This window comes from Chiloscyllium plagiosum, chromosome 45 (assembly GCF_004010195.1).
Source record: "Chiloscyllium plagiosum isolate BGI_BamShark_2017 chromosome 45, ASM401019v2, whole genome shotgun sequence".
In the NCBI taxonomy this organism is placed as follows: domain Eukaryota; kingdom Metazoa; phylum Chordata; class Chondrichthyes; order Orectolobiformes; family Hemiscylliidae; genus Chiloscyllium; species Chiloscyllium plagiosum.
Genome location: NC_057754.1, coordinates 3,692,030 through 3,705,967, shown reverse-complemented (window position 1 = coordinate 3,705,967; position 13,938 = coordinate 3,692,030). Strand labels below are relative to the sequence as shown.

The 13,938-nt window shown below is 48.8% G+C and overlaps 1 protein-coding gene across 1 annotated transcript in view; it reads right to left on the bottom strand.

The window, feature by feature from the left end:
- The window catches only part of LOC122543837, a 21,610-nt gene extending 11,102 nt beyond the window's left edge, over nucleotides 1–10,508 (bottom strand). The window contains exons 1-3 of the mRNA XM_043682649.1: nucleotides 10,284–10,508; nucleotides 7,617–8,951; nucleotides 1,278–1,445 (exon numbers count right to left, since the gene is read on the bottom strand). Coding sequence (XP_043538584.1) covers nucleotides 1,278–1,445; nucleotides 7,617–8,902 — 1,454 coding nt within the window. The 5' untranslated portion in view covers nucleotides 8,903–8,951; nucleotides 10,284–10,508. The remainder of the gene's footprint in view (nucleotides 1–1,277; nucleotides 1,446–7,616; nucleotides 8,952–10,283) is intronic.
- Between the last annotated feature and the right edge of the window lie 3,430 nt (nucleotides 10,509–13,938).

The window sequence follows — 13,938 nt, the reverse complement described above, 5'->3', positions numbered from 1 at the left end:
CAGTGGGTCTGTGTGAAGTGTGTGTCAGCATTAGCAATGGGTCTGTGTGAAGTGTGTGTCAGCATTAGCAATGGGTCTGTGTGAAGTGTGTGTCAGCATTAGCAATGGGTCTGTGTGAAGTGTGTGTCAGCATTAGCAATGGGTCTGTGTGAAGTGTGTGTCAGCATTAGCAATGGGTCTGTGTGAAGTGTGTGTCAGCATTAGCAATGGGTCTGTGTGAAGTGTGTGTCAGCATTAGCAATGGGTCTGTGTGAAGTGTGTGTCAGCATTAGCAATGGGTCTGTGTGAAGTGTGTGTCAGCATTAGCAATGGGTCTGTGTGAAGTGTGTGTCAGCATTAGCAATGGGTCTGTGTGAAGTGTGTGTCAGCATTAGCAATGGGTCTGTGTGAAGTGTGTGTCAGCATTAGCAATGGGTCTGTGTGAAGTGTGTGTCAGCATTAGCAATGGGTCTGTGTGAAGTGTGTGTCAGCATTAGCAATGGGTCTGTGTGAAGTGTGTGTCAGCATTAGCAATGGGTCTGTGTGAAGTGTGTGTCAGCATTAGCAATGGGTCTGTGTGAAGTGTGTGTCAGCATTAGCAATGGGTCTGTGTGAAGTGTGTGTCAGCATTAGCAATGGGTCTGTGTGAAGTGTGTGTCAGCATTAGCAATGGGTCTGTGTGAACTGTGTGTCAGTGTCTACAGGGGTCTGTGTGAAGTGTGTGTCAGTGTTAGCAATGGGTCTGTGTAGTGTGTGGTAGTGTCTACAGTGGGTCTGTGTGAAGTGTGTCAGTATACAGTGGGTCTGTGTGAAGTGTGTCAGTATACAGTGGGTCTGTGTGAAGTGTGTGTCAGCATTAGCAATGGGTCTGTGTGGTCTGTGTCAGTGTCTCCAGTGGGTCTGTGTGAAGTGTGTGTCAGCATTAGCAATGGGTCTGTGTGGTGTGTGTCAGTGTCTACAGTGGGTCTGTGTGAAGTGAGTGTCAGTGACTACAGTGGGTCTGTGTGAAGTGTGTGTCAGTATTAGCTATGGGTCTGAGAGTTTCCCAACGAGTGTGCCAGCATTTACAGGGAGTCCTTGTGGAGTGTGTTATTACTTACAGGGGGTCCCTGGAGAGTAGGAAATCTTAATCGGGTCCCCAGCAACCATCTGAGTATTTACAGGAGATCCCTGGAGTGTGTGCCAGCATTTAGAGGAGATCCCTTGGGGTGAGTGTATCAGTATTTATGGAGATTCCAATGTCAGGCGTCCTTCTCGCTGGGACATGAGAGATTGGACAGAATGACGCTGACTCTTACCTGAAGGACTGCAGTTTTTTGCTTGCCTGTGTCCTTCTCCACTTGTCCATCTCACACACAGATATGCGTACTGCTATCTCTCTCTCCAGCTTCCTCCTTCTCATTCTCTCCTTTGAGAGTTTCTTTTGCTCCATCCGTTCTTTCCTCTCTTTCTCCATTATCGTTTTCCTGGATTCAAGCACAAAGGGAATGCGAGTGAACCCTCCCCTCAGATATTCCACCTGTTGTTTTGTTCTATTCCGATTGACTTCCTGTCCCACAATCAGGTCCTTGACGAGATCTTGCAATGAGTTGAGGAAATATAGAGTTCCTGATGACACCTAGCTCTCCCTTTTCACTGTTGGGCAGTCCTGGATGCCTCACACTTTCCTTGGGATCTGAAGCTGCTGACTTTGGTTTCCCCCTGCACACTCCTTTGCCTATCTGCTGATAGGCAGTGTCCCCTTTATTTCTCTTCATCTCCCCACCTCACCCTATTCTCCTATTCCTTTCTCCCTATATTTGTTTATCCGGCTTAACTTTAAATACATCTTTAATATTCATTTCAATCACATCTGCACTCCCTTGCTCACATCTTCCCTAAATATGATAATCCAGGACTATACATAGTATCCAGCTGAGGTCCAACAAGTGACTTTCAGAGGTTTAACATCCATAAGTCTACAGGGGATATAGAAGCAGAATTTGGCCATTCAGCCCATCAAGGCTACCCTGCCATTTGATCATGGCTGATCTGTTTCTCAACCCCACTCTCCTGCCTTCTCCCTGTAACCCTTGATCCCCTTATTAATCAGGAACCCACTTATCTCTGTCTGAAAGTCACTCAATGACTCTGACTCCATAGCCAGCAATGAGTTCTACAGAGCCACCACCCTCTGGCTGAAGAACGTCCCCCTCATCTTTGGTCTAAAGGATTGTCCCTTCACTCTGAGTCTGTGCCCTTGAGTCCTAACCATTCCTAACAGATCCACGTCCACTCTGTCCAGGCCCCACCGTATTCTAGAAGTTTCAGGTGAGATGCCCCCCTCATCCTTCTAAACTCCATTGAGTACAGACTTAGTGTCCTCAACTACTCCTCATATGACAAGCCCTTCCTCCCTGGGATCATTCCTGTAAACCTCCTCTGGACCTCCGTCCAACACCAGCACATCCTTCCTTAGATGTGGGGCACAAAACTGCTCACAATATTCCAAATGCAGTCTGACCAGAGCCTTATGCAGCCTCAGCAGTACATCTCTGCTCTTATATTCCAGCCCTCTCGAAATGAATGCTAACATTGCTTTTGCCTTCCTCACTGCCATCGAACCAGCGTGTTAACCTTAAGGGAACTCTGGACTCGGACTCCTAAGCCCATTTGTGCTTCAGATTTCCGAAGCCTTTCCCCATTTAGAGTATAGTCTATGCTTCTAATCATCCCACTAAAGTGCATAACCGCACATTTTTCTAGACTGTACTCCACCTCCCACTTCTTTGCCCACTCTCCTAGCCTGTCCAAGTCCTTCTGCAATCTCCCTGTTTCCTCAGCACTACCTGCTCTTCCACCTGTCTTTCTGCCTTCTGCAAACTCTGCGCAACTCCACTAGTCACCGGCTGCCATCCTGAAAAAGACCCTTTTATTCCCCACTCTCTGTCATCTACCAGTCAGCATATCCTCTATCCACACTAGTACCTGGTCCTTAACACCATGGGCTCATCTTACTTAGCACCTGAGTGGCACCTTGTCAAAGGCCTTCTGGAAATAGACCACGTCTACTGGCTCACCTTTGTCTAACTTGTTTGTTACCCCCTCAAACAATCCTAAACAATTTGTCAGGCATGACCTCCCCTTGATGAAGCTGTGTTGACTCAGCCCTATTTTGCAATGCACTTCCAAGTACTCTGCAATCTCATCCTTAATAATGGACTCTAAGATCTCACCAATGACCGAGGTCAGGCTGACTGGCCTATAGTTTCCTGCCTTCCATCTCCCTCCCGTCTTAAACAGGGATATTATATATGCCATTTTCCAGTCCTCTGGGTCCTATCCTTACTCCAGTGATTCCCGAAAAATCATCACCAAAGCCTCTATAACCTCCTCAGCTTGTCCTTCAAAACCCGAGGGTGTAGTCTTTGAGTCTGAGTGATTTATCTACCTTTCAGCTTCCCCAGCACCTTCTCCTTAGTGATGGCCACTACACTCACCTCTGCCCACTGACTCTCTTGAGGTTCTGGTATTCTGCTGGTGTGTTCCACTCTGAAGTAAAGCAAAGTACCTATTCAGTACCATTTCTTTATTTCCCATTACTGCTCCATTTTCCAGTGGTCCACTCTTGCCTCTCTCTTACCTTTTATATATCAAAAAAAGCTCTTGCATTCTTCTTTCATATTACTAGCTAGCTATCTGCATATTTCATCATCTCCCCCCCCCCCCCCCCAATTGCTTTTTTAGTTACCTCCTGCTTATTTTTAAAGGCTTCCCGCTAATCGTCAGCACATTGCCTGCTTTTTCTTTTGTTTTTTATGCTGTCCCTGACTTCCCTCGTCAGCCACAGTTGCCTCATCTTTGTCTTGATATGTTTCTTCTTTCTTGGGATGAAATTTCTGCAGAAAATTCTGGCCATTGCTGCTCTACCGTCTTCCCTGCTAAGCTCTCCTTCCAATCAATACTGGCCAGCTCCTCCTCATGTTTTTGTAGTTCCCTTTACTCAATTGTAATACTGTTCCATCTGATTCCAGCTTCTCCCTCTCAAACTGCAGGGTAAATTCTATCATATTATGGTCACTAACACCCCACCCCCCAGTTCCTTCACCTTAAGCTCCCTAATCAAGTCTGCCTCACCACCAAATCCAGAATTACCGAGCTACCGCCTTGTTCCTGTACTGTATGGCCCTATTTATTAATAGAGACAAGTCATTCAGCTGACACAGGCGACACTCTGTGAAGTACACAGATCTTCTTGAAGGAGCTTACCTCATTAGAAGAAGGACAAAGGAGGTGAAATGAGACTTCTGGCATCGTGAGAAATGGATTACACACAGAACACAAGCAGAGACTGTGAGAAGGAGCCACCTTGTGTATAAAGGTGTTTAGTGACCATTGAACAAGCACTCCTGTGGTGCTTGTGTTAAATTCAGTGGATTAGCTTTGAAAGCATTTTGGTAATGAAGTTCACAGGTCATTGAGGACCAAAACTGCTTTACAACCAATGAAGTACTTTGTATAAATGCAGTCCTTGTTAGAATCATAGAATTGCTCATTCTTCTGAGTATAGGATTTGAAACGTCATGTTAAGATTGTAAAAGGACATTGGTGAGGTCTCTTCTGGAGCACTGTGTCCAGTTCTGGTTGCCCTGCTATAGGAAGGACATTATCAAGCTGGAGAGGGTTCAGAAGAGATTTACCGGGATGTTCCCGGCTATGGAAGGTTTCAGTTATAAAGAAAGGCTGGGACTTTTTTTTCACTGGAGCATAGGAGGTCGAGAGGTGACCTTATACAGATTTATAAAATAATGAGAGGTATGGATAGAGTAGTTGTCCTTTCCCTAGGATGAGGGATTTCAAGACTTGGGCGGGAGGAGGGTGGGGGTGGGGGGTACATTTTTAAAGTGAAAGGAGAGAGATTTAAAAAACAAAAAACAGCCACATTCTTCACACAGAGGGTGGTTCACGTGTGGAATTACCTTGTTGAGGAAGTGGTGGATGTGGGTACAATTACGACATTTGAATAGAAACATGAATAGGAAAGGTTTGGAGGGAGAGGGGCCAGGTGCAGACAGGTAAGCCTAGTTTAGTTTGGGATCGGCATGGACTAGTTGGGCCGAAGGGTCTGTTTCCATGCTATATGACTCTTATAATCCCTACAGTGTGGAAACAGGTTGTTTGGCCCATCAAGTCTGCACCGACCCTCTGAACAGCATCCCACTCTATTCCCGTAACCCTACATTTAACATGGCTAATCCCACCTAAACTAAACCTAAGCAGGACAATTTAGCTAGACCAATCTACCTAATCTGCACATTTTGGACTGTGGGAGAAACCAGGGCACACAAATGAATGTGCAAACTCCACACAATCTCCCAAGACTGGAATAGAACCTGGGCCCCTGGTGCTATGAGGTGGCATCATGCCTCTTATCTTTGCAATGTAGGAAACACAGAAACTAATTTGCACTCAGCAAGCTCCCAAAACAGTAATGTGAACATGACTTGGAGACCAAAGGGACCATACCTGCTCTTTATTGAAGAAGTCATGCAAGATTCTTCAACTCCACCTGAAGATGTGCAGGTTAGGGTAGATTGACCATGGGAACTGCAGGGATACTGGGAGAGGGTGGGGGTGTAGGTCTGGGTAGGATGCTCTTCAGAAGGCCGGTATGGACTTAATTTACCAAATGGCTTGCTTCCACATTGTAGGAATTTTCTTTTCGTTTGTGGGATGTGGGCGTCGCTGGCTGGCCAGAATTTTATTCTCTATCCATATTTGACTTTGATTCTAACCGAAATGGCTAGATGGAATTGCTGTGACCCTCAATTTTCGCAGTGTTGTCTGGTGTTTGCTGTTCCATTCTCTGCAGCAAACTTCAGATGTACAGCCTTGGTGTGGATGTATCATGCAATATGGCAGGACAGGTCAGGAAAGTGGTTAATGAAGTTTTCTGCAGTGTGCACTTTACAAAGGTCGAAGGAAATGAAGATAAACCTGTGTAAAACACTGGTTCAACCCTCACCTGAGGTTCTGCTTCTAGTTCCGGTCGGGAAGCGTATGAGGGCATAATAGCATGAAGTAAAGGTTGCAGATAAATGCTTCTAGGGATGAAGAGCAACAGTTACATGGATAGGTTGGAGAATTCAGGATTGGACTTCTGGGTGACTGGATTTGGCAGAGGTTTACAAAGTCAGAAGGGAAATCTACACCGAACGGACAGGGAGTAAACAGAATGGGTTGAGGACAAAAGAATTTAGAGGAATGGTTAAAAGGAGCAAAGGAGAAGTGGTGGAGGAGAAGGAGGAGGAGGAGGAGGAGGAAACCACCTCACGACACAAATGGCCATTCACTGAAATTAATAAGGAGAAAGTGAGGTCTGCAGATGCTGGAGATCAAAGTTGAAACTTTATTGCTGGAACAGCACAGCAGGTCAGGCAGCATCCAGGGAACAGGAGATTCGACGTTTCGGGCACAGGCATTCCTGAAGAAGGGCCTGTGCCCGAAACGTCGAATCTCCTGTTCCCTGGATGCTGCCTGACCTGCTGTGCTGTTCCAGCAATAAAGTTTCAACTGAAATTAATAGGTCATCTTGGAACACCACTACAGCCTAGAAATTTGTATCTGCTAGACAGGGTGGTGGAGGCAGGTTCAATGGAGGCATTCATGAGGGGGTTGGAATATAATCTCCAAAGAAACGACGGGCAGTGTTACAAGTGAAGGGTTTGAAGTGGAGCATTGTCCACTTGGAGAGCTAGTATTGACATGATGGGTTGAATGGCCAGCTCGTGTGCTGTATAGGTTCTGTGACACTTTTGTGCCTGTCACCATGATCCTGCGGGTTGGTCCACTTCAGACGCAGACGACATTTCACTTTATAAAAGTTGGGTGAAGGAACCAAAAATAAAAGTTGTGGGTTATTTTAAAAGGCATAATGATTGACGGTTACCATGGCCAATAGTGGTGCGAGGACTCGGCGACTGCCTTGGACCGCCAACCAATAACGGCATAGGGGCGTCTCTGCAGAGAGGACCAATAGCCGGAGGAGTAGACCCACAGGCAAGGGAGGGGCCACTCGATTGACGGGGCGTTTGGGCCAATCGGAGAAGGGCGGGTTCGGCTGCTGCTCGGTATCCAATGAGGAAAGGGCCCCGAATAATTGACGTAGCGACGACAAGTTGGAGGGGGATCGGTTCATTGACGTAGCCTTTGTCCATTAGGGGAGTACAATTGGGTATGGGAGGTGGGCCTTGCCGAAGGCTACCAGCCAATTAACAGCGGGCCGGGGGTGGGACAGTAGACGCACGGGACGTGACCGTTGGTGAGATGGAGTTAGTCGCCGTCCATCCGACCAATGGCGGTCGGGCTACTGTTGATCGACGGGTGAGGGGACCAATAAGGGCTTTAGAGGGACGGTAGCGGGACAGAGGCATGCCGAAACGGGCGGATACTTGATGTTTTCACGGACCAATAGAAAGAGGTTCGGACAAGTCCAGGCGGGGACAACGGTTAGACCAATCGTGTTGGCCGGAGAATTGACGGACATCTCGCTAGACCAATCGGATCGGAGATCGGCTCCGCGTGATATGCCTACCGTCCAATGGCATGTGGACGATGGTGGCAAACCGCCCCCTCGGGGGCAGGTCGCTGTCGCTTACCTGACGAGTTGGTGCCTTTGCTCCACCAGTTTGGTGGCCTTCAGCCGGAACTCATCAGCATCCCTCGTCGGCGGCTTGTCGTCTCGCCCATCCTCCACGATGCTCCGGTACTGCCTCAGGAACTCGCGGTACGCCTTGACGGTCCGCGGCGGCTGCTCGGCCCGGCACCTCGGAGGCAGCGGTGGTGGATTCTGCGCTTGCGCCGGACGCCGGCCGGCGGTTGCTGTGGTTACGCCGCCCGGAGTCGGGGCCGCGCATGCGCCCCGTCTGGGCTCGTCCAAGTGGCGCCTGGAGGCAGGGGGAGCCCGGCCGGTGCGCCTCCCTCTCTGGCCACTCGCCTCTGTCCGCCCTGCCTGCGTCCTGCCGGGGAAGGAGGCGCAGTGAGGAATTTCAGTCCATCGGCACGTCCCCGGACTCTCAGCCGTCCTCGGGCGAGCCCCTTGGCGACACCGCCACGCTGATACCCCCTCTGGGGGTGGTCCAGTTTGGAAGTCTCCGTCGGTGTTCACCCTCGAGCCCTCGCCTGCATTTTCTGCCAATCGCCTGCGGGGGGCGTACCGCTCCACGGAAAAGCCCTCCCACATCCAATGCAGGGGGGTGGGGCCAATGAGGCATGACCCTTTACCTTTGACCTGGCTGGAGGGACATGACCCTTCATCCTTGATATTGCCCAATGAACATGCTCCGTGATCTTTGACCCAGCCTGAGGGAATTGGTTCTTTGTCCTTGACATTGTCCAATAAGCATGACCCTTGATCTTTGACCTGGCCTGAGGGGCATGACTCTTTCTCCTGGACATTGCCCAATGAACATAACCCTTGATCTTTGTCCTGGCTTGAGGAGCATAACTCTTCATTATCGCTGTCACCCAAGGAATGTACCCCTTGATCTTTGACCCAGCTACTGGGGCCTAACCCTTCGTCCTCTACGTTGCCCAGGGAACATGACCTTTCCTCCCTGACCTGGCCCGCAGCTGACGACCCTTCACCGTTAACCATTTCCGGTGGCAGCGGCACTTGATTCTTCGCGTTGACCTCACGGCATGATCCCTCATCCTTGACCTTGCTGGCAGGGCCCAACTCTTTATTGCCGACCTTTCCCAGGGGTCTTGTCCCTTGATCCCCGACCATGTCTTGGAGGTGTAGTCCCATGTCCTGTGCCTTGCCCACTCGGCAAGTCCCTTGATCCTCATTTTTTCCCAGTTGGCATTCCCCTTCAGTTCTGACCCTGTGCAGAGGGCACATCCTGTTGACTAACGACTCAAGGTTCCCCGAGTCAGGGTGCATTGTATCGAAGCCATGACTCGAGTCCCAGGCTTGATTGCAGGATCTTTCCCTAAATGAAAGAAGTGGTGGGCTCAAAATGAGTTTAGATAGAGAATAAAATAATCAAACACTCCCAGGATAAGTACAGCATGAGGTTAGATACAAAGTTCCCTCTATTCATGTAAACTGAAAATAAAGCTGTTTCTACACTGTCCCCAACAAATACTCTGAGGACAGGTATACATGGGGTTAGACACAGAGTATAGGGTCATAGAATTGTACAGCACGGAAACAGACTTTTCCATCCAAATCATCTGTGCCGACCAGAGATCCTAAATTAATCTAGTTCCATTTGCCAGCATTTGGCCCATATCAGTCTAAACCCTTCCTATTCATGTACCCATCCAGATGCCTTTTAAATATTGTCATTGTACCAGCCTCCACCACTTCCTCTGGCAGCTCATTCCAAACACACTACCCTCTGCATGAAAAAGTTGCCCCTATTAAATCTTTCCCCTCGCACCTTAAACCCATGTGCTCTAGTTTTGGACTCCCCTACCCTGGGAAAACGACCTTGTCTATTCACCCTATCCATGCCCCTTGTGATTTAATACATTTCAATAAGGTCACCCCTCAGCCTCCGACGCTCCAGGAAAAATAGCCCCAGTCTATTCAGCCTCTCCATAAAGCTCAAACCCTCCAACCCTTGCAACATCCTTGTAATTTTTTTCTGCACCCCTTCAAGCTTAACAACATCTTTCCTATAGGGGGATCAGAATTGTATGCTGTATTCCAAAAGTGTCCTAACCAATGTCCTGCACAGCCACAATATGACGTTCCAGCTCCTATACTAGATATTGCGGTATCCTTGTGACTTGGCACGTTGACTGTGAAACAGCCAATGATATCACCCCTCAACCTCCAAGCCTATTCAGTCTCTCCCTATAGCTCAAACCCAGCAACATCCTTGCACACCTTTCAAATTTAACAACATCCTTCCTACAGCAGGGAGACCAGAATTAAACACAGGATTCCAAAAGTGGCCTAACCAATGTCCTGGAAAAGTACAGCCGGTTAAGCCGCATCTGAGGAGCAGGAGAGTCGACAAATCAGTCCTGATGAAGAGCTTATGCTTGAAACATCAACTCTCTTGCTCCTCAGATGCTGCCCGACCGGCTGTGCTTTTCCAGCCCCACACTTTTCGACTCTGATCTCCAGCACCTGCAGTCCTCATTTTGTCCTAACCAATGTCCTGTACAGCCACAGCAACCCAGAACTGTGTTCAGACCACAAGAATATAGATTAAGACTACCTCTGCTCTCCACAGTATGGTGGAACAATAATACATTCTGACCCTCTTCCAGCCCCTATGTCTGTAATGGAAATCTCCTGATTTACTTACCAAGGATGTTGCCAGGTATGGCTGGATATGGTGACATTGTTCTGACCTTGGTAAAGTTCATCGGTGTGGAGGTTCTCCCAGTTGGTCACAGGCGACACAGTGACCTTGATATCATCCTCATCCTCCCCATTAGACTATGAAAAGACGAATAGTAACAAATGGGGCCACATTAAACTTGAAAGGGTTCAGAAAAGATTTACAAGGATGTTGCCAGGGTTGGAGGATTTGAGTTATAGGGAGAGATTGAATAGGATGGGACTGTTTTCCCTGGAGCGTCGGAGGCTGAGGGGTGACCTTATTGTTTATAAGATCGTGAGGGGCACGGTTGGATAAAAGGGACAAGATCTTTTCACTGAGGTGGGGGAATCCAGAACTAGAGGGCATAGGTTTAGGGTGAGAGGGGAAAGATATAAAAGAGACCAAAGGGGCAACCTTTTCACGCAGAGGGTGGTACGTGTGTGGAATGAGCTGCCAGACGAAGTGGTGGAGGCTGGTACAATGACAACATTTAAAGGGCGTGTGGATGGGTATATGAATAGGAAAGGTTTAGAGGGAAATGGGCCAAGTGCTGGCAAATGGGACCAGATCAGTTTAGGATATCTGGTCAGCGTGGACGAGTTGGATGGAAGGGTCTGTTTCCACACTGTACATCTCTATGTCTCTATATGTCTCAGGTACTCCATGAGTTACATACAACCGATACCTGCTATTAAAGAGCATGTGTATCCCACTAACAAATCTTCGTCCCAATTAGCACAGTGATATCCCACTGACGCTGTCATATCCTCTTAAAAGTTTATATCCCGCTGATAAAATGAATCAAATTAGTTGTATCAAAGAATCTTGAGAGTGTGGAAGCAGGCTATTTGGCCTATTGGGTCTGCACCAATCCTCTAAAGGGCATCCCACCCCCACCTTCACCTGGGCACTATGGGACAATTTAGCACGGCCAATCCACCCTAACCTGTACATCCCTGGGCACTATGGGGCAATTTAGCACGGCCAATCCACCCTAACCTGCACATCCCTGGGCACTATGGGACAATTTAGCACGGCCAATCCACCCTAACCTGCACATCCCTGGGCACTATGGGGCAATTTAACACGGCCAATCCACCCTAACCTGCACATCCCTGGACATTATGTGGAAATTTAGCACGGCCATTCCACCCTAACCTGCACATCCCTGGGCACTATGGGACAATTTAGCACAGCCAATCCACCCTAACCTTCACATTCCTGGACACTATAGGGCAATTTAGCACGGCCTATCCACCCTAACCTGCACATCCCTGGGCACTATGGGACAATTTAGCACGGCCAATCCACCCTACCCTGTACATCCCTGGACACTATGGGGCAATTTAGCACGGCCAATCCACCCTAACCTACACACCGTTGGACTGTGGGAGGAAACCGGTGCACCCAGAGGATACTCCACACAGACATGGGGAGGACTTGCAAACAGCACACAGAGACTCCCCTGAAGGTGGAATCGAAACCGAGTCCCTGGCAGCAGAACCACTGTGCTGCTCGATTGACCGCGATCGCTGAGGCCGGAGCAGGGGGATGTGGGTTAGGCTGAACCCACCTGCAGTGCTATCTCCAGCATAGTCTCGATGTACGCCATCAGGCCAGTGCACAGGGAGGCCACGGAGATGCCGCTGCCGCTGCTGTTTGCCCGTCTCGTCCTCCCCAGGCGCCGTGGGCAGGGGCTGGCACCGCAGTAGGGGCACGTGGTGACCCTGCCCTTCGGCCTGGCGCCGATACTGGACCTGGTTTTCACACAGTGGTTCATGTACACCGCCTCCCGGTGGGCCGGCCACATCCTCCGCGAGACGGTTTGCGGAGGGCGGGGGGGAGGTGATGGGGCCGCTCGGCGTTGCCAGGGGCGACAGTCACCTGGGCGACCTGCTCACACCCCACTCTTATTTGTTGCATCATTGGCCCTTGCTAAAGGGGCCCATGTCAAAAAGCCGAGGTGTGTGGAGTCACACATCCGGGCAAGGGGAGGCTAACATTTCCCTCCGTGATTAACCCTTCAGCTGAGCGGCTTGCTGCTAAAGGAGGTGGCAGCAGAGATAGCGGATACATTAGTTATGATATTCCAAAATTCCCTGGATTCTGGAAAGTTGCCAGTGGATTAGGAACATGCCAGTGGGACACCCTTATTTGAAAAAGAAGACAGACAAAAATTGAGAAACCATAGACCAGTTAGTTTGACCAGGGCAATGGGCAATTTGCTGGAGTCAATCACAAAGGAGGAGATAACTGAACACTTGGAAAAACAGAGCTCGGGAGAGGTGAGAGAGACATCAAGGCTGCATTCGATCAAGTGTAAGATTCTGTAAATCTGTTTTTTTTATTAGAATCAGTCTGACCGATTGTGGCTCACACAGGGAAGCTCACACCTTCAATACATTACCTGGGCCGACATGACACCAACTATTAAAGTTCACTTGAGAATGTAACTTTTTAAAAAAGAAAATCTGCGATTTACATATGAAAGAACTGAAACCAACATGGTCATTCTAAAAGATGAGAGACTTAACAAGCAATCCAGGTCTTTTTCAATATATAATCTCAGTTACATCACAGTGTAAACGCTTGCTATAAATTCTGTGTCATACAATCTTATTCTCCACAACCACCTGATGAAGGAGCGACGCTCCGAAAGCTAGTGCTTCCAAATAAACCTGTTGGACTATAACTTGTTGTTGTGTGATTTTTAACTTCGATCAAGTGTGGCATCAAGGAAAAAAACTGGAATCAATGGGTATGAGGGGAAAACTCTCTGCGGGTAATGGTCATAACAAGATGGTGGTGATTGTTGAAGGTCAGTCATCTCAGCTCCAGGACATCTCTGCAGGAGTTCCTCAGGGTAGTGTACTAGGCCCAATCATCTTCAGCTGCTTCATCAATGACCTTCCCTCCGCCATAAGGTCAGAGATGGGGAATGTTCGCCGATGATTGCACAGTGTTCAGCCCCATTCACGACTCCTCAGATACCGAAGCAGTCCGTATTCCAATGCAACAAGATCTGGGCAATACCCAGGCTTGGGCTGACAAGTGACACTTGCGCTACACAAATGCCAGGCACTGACCATCACCAATCAGAGACAATCTAACCAGCGCCCCTTGATATTCAATGGTGTTACCATCACTGAATACCCCCCACTATCAACATCCTGGGGGATACCATTGACCAAACTCAACTGGAATCATCGAATAAACACAGTGGCTACAAGAGCAGGTCCGAAGATTAGGAATCCTGCACTGAGTAACTCCCCAAAGCCTCTCCACCATCTCCAAGACCCAAGTCAGGACTGTTAATGGAATACTAGGAGAAAGTGAGGACTGCAGATGCTGGAGATCAGAGCTGAAAATGTGTTGCTGGAAAAGCGCAGCAGATCGGGCAGCATCCAGGGAACAGGAGAATCGGCTCATGCCTGAAACGTCGATTCTCCTGCTCCTTGGATGCTGCCTGACCTGCTGCGCTTTTCCTGTAATGGAATACTCCCCACTTGCCTGGATAGGTGCGGCCCCAACAACACTCAAGAAGTTTGACACCATCCAGGGTAAACCAGCTCCCACTTGATTGGCACCATATCCCCACTCCCTCCCCCACCGACACTCAGTAGCAGCAGTGTGTACT